The sequence below is a fragment of the Limulus polyphemus genome, unplaced genomic scaffold (genome assembly GCF_000517525.1).
Source record: "Limulus polyphemus unplaced genomic scaffold, Limulus_polyphemus-2.1.2 Scaffold5584, whole genome shotgun sequence".
Lineage (NCBI taxonomy): Eukaryota > Metazoa > Arthropoda > Merostomata > Xiphosura > Limulidae > Limulus > Limulus polyphemus.
Genome location: NW_013671194.1, coordinates 58,816 through 65,095, shown reverse-complemented (window position 1 = coordinate 65,095; position 6,280 = coordinate 58,816). Strand labels below are relative to the sequence as shown.

Here is a 6,280-nt window from a genome sequence, read left to right as displayed (position 1 = left end):
AGACATCATTACACCAGCACTTCTGTAATATTTAGTGTTTGGGAGTGTAGACATCATTACACCAGCACTTCTGTAATATTTAGTGTTTGGGAGTATAGACATCATTACACCAGCACTTCTGTAATATTTAGTGTTTGGGAGTGTAGACATCATTACACCAGCACTTCTGTAATATTTAGTGTTTGGGAGTATAGACATCATTACACCAGCACTTCTGTAATATTTAGTGTTTGGGAGTGTAGACATCATTACACCAGCACTTCTGTAATATTTAGTGTTTGGGAGTATAGACATCATTACACCAGCACTTCTCTGATATTTAGTGTTTGGGAGTGTAGACATCATTACACCAGCACTTCTGTAATATTTAGTGTTTGGGAATATAGACATCATTACACCAGCACTTCTTACTCCCAAACACTAAATATTAAAATATTACAGAAGTGCTGGTGTAATGATGTCTATACTCCCAAACACTAAATATTACAGAAGTGCTGGTGTAATGATGTCTATTGCTGGTGTAATGATGTCTATACTCCCAAACACTGAAGTGTAATATTTAGTGTTTGGGAGTATAGACATCATTACACCAGCACTTCTGTAATATTTAGCTTCTGTTTTTCAGTAACTTTTAGTGACTAAATAGTACAAGTCATTGTCACCTCTTGCAGATAGCTTGTAATCAGCTAGCTACACTTTTCACCAAAAAATAAAAGCATTAATATTTCTAAACTACGGTTTCTTGATTTACATTTATACTTCATGTAATATTTATTGATCACTAGTTGGGTGATAGTGATTTTTCCAGTTTTCCTTTCTACCATATTTGATTTGGAAATCGCTTTTAATGACATCACAGTAGTTCTTGATGATATAGGAAACCTCTGTAAGTTGTTTTTAATTGCTTTGTTCCTACCACTAAATACAATTTCAGCTGGTGCGTGCCTTAAGCACTAGTATCTTATTTCTCTTCCAGGTACAAATGGCTTATCTAGTAGCCCACATCATTGTAATTGTATTGTTGACCAGATATTTACGGGAGGTCTTCAGTCAGACGTTGTTTGTCAGGCATGCAGGTAATACCGATTTACTATATTGTGACCACCATATAAATGTTTTCCCTCTGTAACAGTTTTGAATGGTTAACTTTTACAGTCTTTGTATCTTTCTCTATATAAATGACCCTTGAAAACTTGAGTAGACATAAACTAATGTTAAGTGTTAGCAATACATAATTTAGTGTATTAAAAGCTGTATATGCAGTTACTCGATTATCGCAAAAGCAAAGTAATTGTTTTTGTGTGTTACCGTTATGTTTTTAGAACACTAATTTTACCCAATAAAACAAGTATTTTCTCGCGATATTTAAGTTCAATTCCAAGTTAACCAAGTAGTAATAAAAATTTATTAGTGGTTTGTCCTCTTGTCTAATTAGCTTGAAAGTTAGATTTATCAAAAATGATAGGAGTCGGAAACATAATCAAATAGGAGCTGATGGTAAGTTAAGGAGAATATATATGAAGTAGACAATTATTTATTAAAATTGTTTTGGAGGAGTTTACTCAAAGATCCTATATTGTTATTAAGATGACCCACTCCCTGTCTTTACGAGAATGATAAAATTTGTTCCGTGCCATCTGGTGGCTGCCTTAACTGCAATTGCCAAGCTGGCTATTTAATTGCATATTTCATGACGAGTTTGGCATGTAAAGTAGCATTCTTTAATTGTCTTTTAACTCTTTCCATAAGGGCTGTCTTTTTGACCAAATTTGTAACCACGAAAGTATCCATACTATAACTTTTAATGTTTTACTTGTATCTTCATGAAATTTGACAAGCTTCTAAAAAAAAAAACATTTGAAAACTTTAAGATGAAAAAGTGTTTCTAATTTTAACATGAAATTCACCTTGCACTAAGACTAGTCAACACTTTGACTCCATATGTTCACTAACAAGTCTTTAGCAAAATAACTTAATTAAAAAAATCAGATTTTTTGTGTTAAAAGAACTTGTAATGTTTAGTAAACTTATCAGTAATTTTAAGTGAAATAAACAAAATACTCGTGATCAATGACAGCTCGAGCACAGTTGTGTAATTTGAAATAAGCATGCTTGCAACAGGATCTGTAGTCCACAAAAAGTTGGCAAACATAATTAATAGCTATTGCCATAGTCTAAGAAGGTTAAAGTTCAACTGTAAATAAAAAACCAAATGAAAAAATCTGTAAACTTAGGCTGTAAAAATATTGTGTATTTGTCTGTTACAATGTGCATAAATTTTAAAATGAAAAAATCTGTAAACTTAGGCTGTAAAAATATTGTGTATTTGTCTGTTACAATGTGCATAAATTTTAAAATGAAAAAAAAAAGTTTATATTTATTTCATACTTTTTTGGTGGTTACAAGGTCAGTCAAATTGACCGAGCTTGTATAGAGTTAAGGCAAAAAAAAGTAACAGATAAAACATAGTTCTACTGTTTTAAAATTAATTAAAATGCAAAAATTAGTATTATGTGTAACCGACAGAGGGGATAGGTTTTACTTAACTGACAGCTATAGGGTCTAAGCAGACTTTGGTGTCATTATTTTTTATGCCATTGTTGAAGTTCTGCTTCAGTAGGTAGGGGAATTATTTTAAACATTTCTATTTTAGTTAGAAAGCCAGATAAAGTTTTAAGACATTTTATTTTATACATATATAGAGAAATATTTCATATTCTAAACTGGATAACTAAATAATTTCTCAGACCACATAATCATTATGTTGAATTAGTTTTGACATCAATTTGAATTGTACAAGTGTAAAACCTTGAATAAGACATCAGATGAAAGTACTATATTTCTTTTTTTTATTGTAATAGCAAACATCAGAGAGAACGTATGACAAGTTTTGACAACAGGAGGCATGGCATGTGGCCTGGAAGAAATAGAAAGTTTGGACTAGTGAAGTTGCACACAATACAGAAGTTTAGATTTTATTTATTTATATATATACATTTAAAATTAAGAAATAAAAACATATATTAAAACGCAGTCTGTAAACTATGTTTAATGCCACGTTTATTAATATACATTGATAATATAGTAGTTTAAATTAAATTTTGAATGGTACTGTAAAAGGTCATGACATGTGAGCTTTGACCTACCTATTGTGAGAGAGTTAATTATTATTGTCTTTATATTTTATGTACCTTCTGTTAACTTGAGCTGTCTCTCAAGTTTATTTATAAATGATGTCAACTCAAACCCCTTAAAGTAAATTGTATCACTACTGTCACAGTGAAATAAAATGACTGACACTGGGTGCCATTAAGATCTTTGTCACAGTAGCTATGATCATGTAAACAAGTTTGTTATTGTATTTGTAAAAAAGTTTTTCCTATGACTGTATTTAAATCGGTCTGTAAATTAGTTGATCACATATTTTGTTAATAGCTGCGAATAATTATTGTTTACTGAGTTATAATCTCGTTGTCCGGTACTAAATATAAGGGAATTGAAAATTGCTTAAGCTAAATGCTCGGTTAAAACGTATAAGTGTTCTAGTTAATAAGTGTTGCAGTACTGAGCAGATTTTGTACTGTTGGAGTTACCCTTGTATGAAAAAAGTTGTACATCTTGCATACTTACATCCAGTTTTGCTTTAAGAACAAAGAAGAGTTCAGTGGTGCTCAACAAGCAACTTTTATCAATAAAAATTTTATTACATTTTCAGGTCATATTACAGAGACTATTAGTTATTTACTGAAGCTGTATCCCTAATATTCTCTGTAATATAACCTTAAAATGTAAATAACCACAGCTCATAATTAAAGCATTATGATTTAGTTATTTACTGAAGCTGTATCCATCATAATGTTTAATTGAGACAGTATTTTGTCAATAGTGCTATAGCTACATGTGAAGTAATGAAGTATCCAAGTGAAGCACGTTGCTCAAAGTAAACTACTGGTAAATGTTTTCTTTACCGAAACTAAGAAATTGCTTCAAATACACTTAAGTTAGATGTTGTATATTCTAAGAACACTTGCAGACAGTAGAAAGAGGCAGAATTGTTATATTGACCCGTAAAGAAGCAATTTACTATCAAAATTAAGCTTCTAATCTAAAAATGATTTATCTAAGTTATACATCTTCAGTAAATAATGAGAGCAATATGATGAACATAGCTTTAATAAATAACCACAGCTCCCAATTAAAGCATTATGATGGATACAACTTCAGTAAATGACTAATAGTTTCTGTAATATAACCTTAAAATGTAAATAACCACAGCTCCAAAGCCACTTGGATACTTCATTACTTCACACGTAGCTACAGCACTGTTGACAAAATATTGTCGAGAGCCATTCAATAGGAGGCACTTGCCTTTTTTTTTTATTGTAACAGCCTTAGTAGATTGAAATCTTTATAATGTTGGTGTTGTTCTAAAACTGTTGGTATTAATGGTGTATTTTGATCTAGAGGTGTGTCCACAACTATTGATCCATTCTGGGACATATCGCTGGATCTTGGACCCAGTCTACATCTTCAGTCTTCCATTAATGGACCCAGTTCTACAGGTTAGTATCTGTTTGTTCAAGTTGGAAGTTCAGGAGGAGAATCATGGCACTTTAACAGATAATCTGAATAATTTATTAAAATATGATACATTCTGTTTGCTTTATAAGCTTTCTCCCTTCATCAATTGTAGTTTTTATGGAATGTTATGTACACATTTCTTGTTTTCAAGGCCTAAAGATAAAGATGCTGTGAAACTTTTGCCATTTAAATTTGCTGAATCTTGTCGCCACAGTTTTTCACCTAACGAAAAAATACATTTAAAATACAATAGTTTGACAGTTAGCATTTTCCATAACTGTTTTCAATTTAAGTAAGTAGGGAAGATGGGCTTAAGAACAATTGTGTGGTGTTAAGAATTTCTAATAGTTTAGAATTAATATCACAAAGTCGCAAGTTGAGTTTTTGTGAGCTGAGGAAACGGAAAGATGTTTTTTTTTCCATATTAGGATTAGATTGCCCTTCTATAATGCCCTGTTTTCTCATATCCGTTTGTTTTGAGTTATCCTGATTGACTGAAAATTAAGTTCTTAGCTGAAAAAGAAGAAATGGTTTTATTTTTGTGGGTCCTAGATGTTATTCTTAGAAGTTATAAAACACCGTTTTTACATTAATGTACTTGTTCACACACACACACTGATTTGAAAGCAATTCTATTGCATCACATCTTGGTTTATATCTGTTATATATGGATGACTTGTGTTGTGGTTTGGCTAATAATTAAAGTGTTATGAGTTTGTAAGACTGGTGTTAACCCTTTCACATTGGGTAGGTCAAAGTGCGCATGTTACAACCTTTTACACAACAGGTAGGTCAAAGTGCACATGTTACAACCTTTTACAGAGATATATTTAAAATTTGTTTAACCCTTTTGAGACAGGTCATGGGTTAAAGGCCATGTCATCGCGTTTGTTGACTCACATTCAAAATTTTATTGAACTACCATTTCATGAATTTATGTCAGTAAGTTTGGTATCAAACTGTAGATTATAATTCAGATTTTAGTACTGTATATTACTCAATTTCTTAATCTAAAAGCAAATATTAAAAACACAGATAAACATCGAATTTTGTGGGTCACGTGGTATGTTGAATGCAACATTGATTCAGATTAGATGTTTGTGAAGTCAAAATACTAAGTCTCTAGTTTTGAACAAATTAGAAACTCAAATTACCGATATTGACAAGCTAGAATATAAAATAAGATATTGCTCACCTAATAAATCAAACACAGTGGCACCCTGCCCACCTCTTTCCATTTTTGGAAACTCTCCCTTATATACACTTATTTCTATATATATATGACATGAATAACCAATTGGAAGCTCAGAATGTCCTACTATTGGCTTTCTCAGCTATTTTAACGGACTTGGTGCAATTTTCTTTCTTTTGAACCAATATTTCAATGAGGTAGGGTGTGTCTTTAGTCTGCTCAAAATTTAATTTTTTTTAAATTAAAATACGTCTTAGTTACTAAACTTGATAAATTATAGTGGAATTCTATGGTATTAATGTAGTAATTTATAAGTTTTTAGTTATTTAAATGTATATTTTGTTTCATATTCTCCACATACAAAATTTTAAAAGGCTTAGCAACCTATGTAAAGCAGCAACCGAGTACAAAAGTCGTAACTAGTAGAGATTATTGTTTGATTTACTTCTTTATTTACTGTTCTGTGTTTTAGGAAAGATATGTTTAAGAACTTATTTCAAAATAGCA

General features: G+C 31.1%; 1 protein-coding gene across 1 annotated transcript in view; it reads left to right on the top strand.

Moving 5' to 3' along the window:
- Positions 1 to 976: 976 nt before the first annotated feature.
- The window catches only part of LOC106472758 (ubiquitin carboxyl-terminal hydrolase 27-like), a gene marked incomplete at its 5' end in the record, with an annotated part of 13,265 nt that continues 7,961 nt past the window's right edge, over positions 977 to 6,280 (top strand). Inside the window, 2 exons of the mRNA XM_013933415.1 lie at positions 977 to 1,076; positions 4,465 to 4,562. Coding sequence (XP_013788869.1) covers positions 977 to 1,076; positions 4,465 to 4,562 — 198 coding nt within the window. The remainder of the gene's footprint in view (positions 1,077 to 4,464; positions 4,563 to 6,280) is intronic.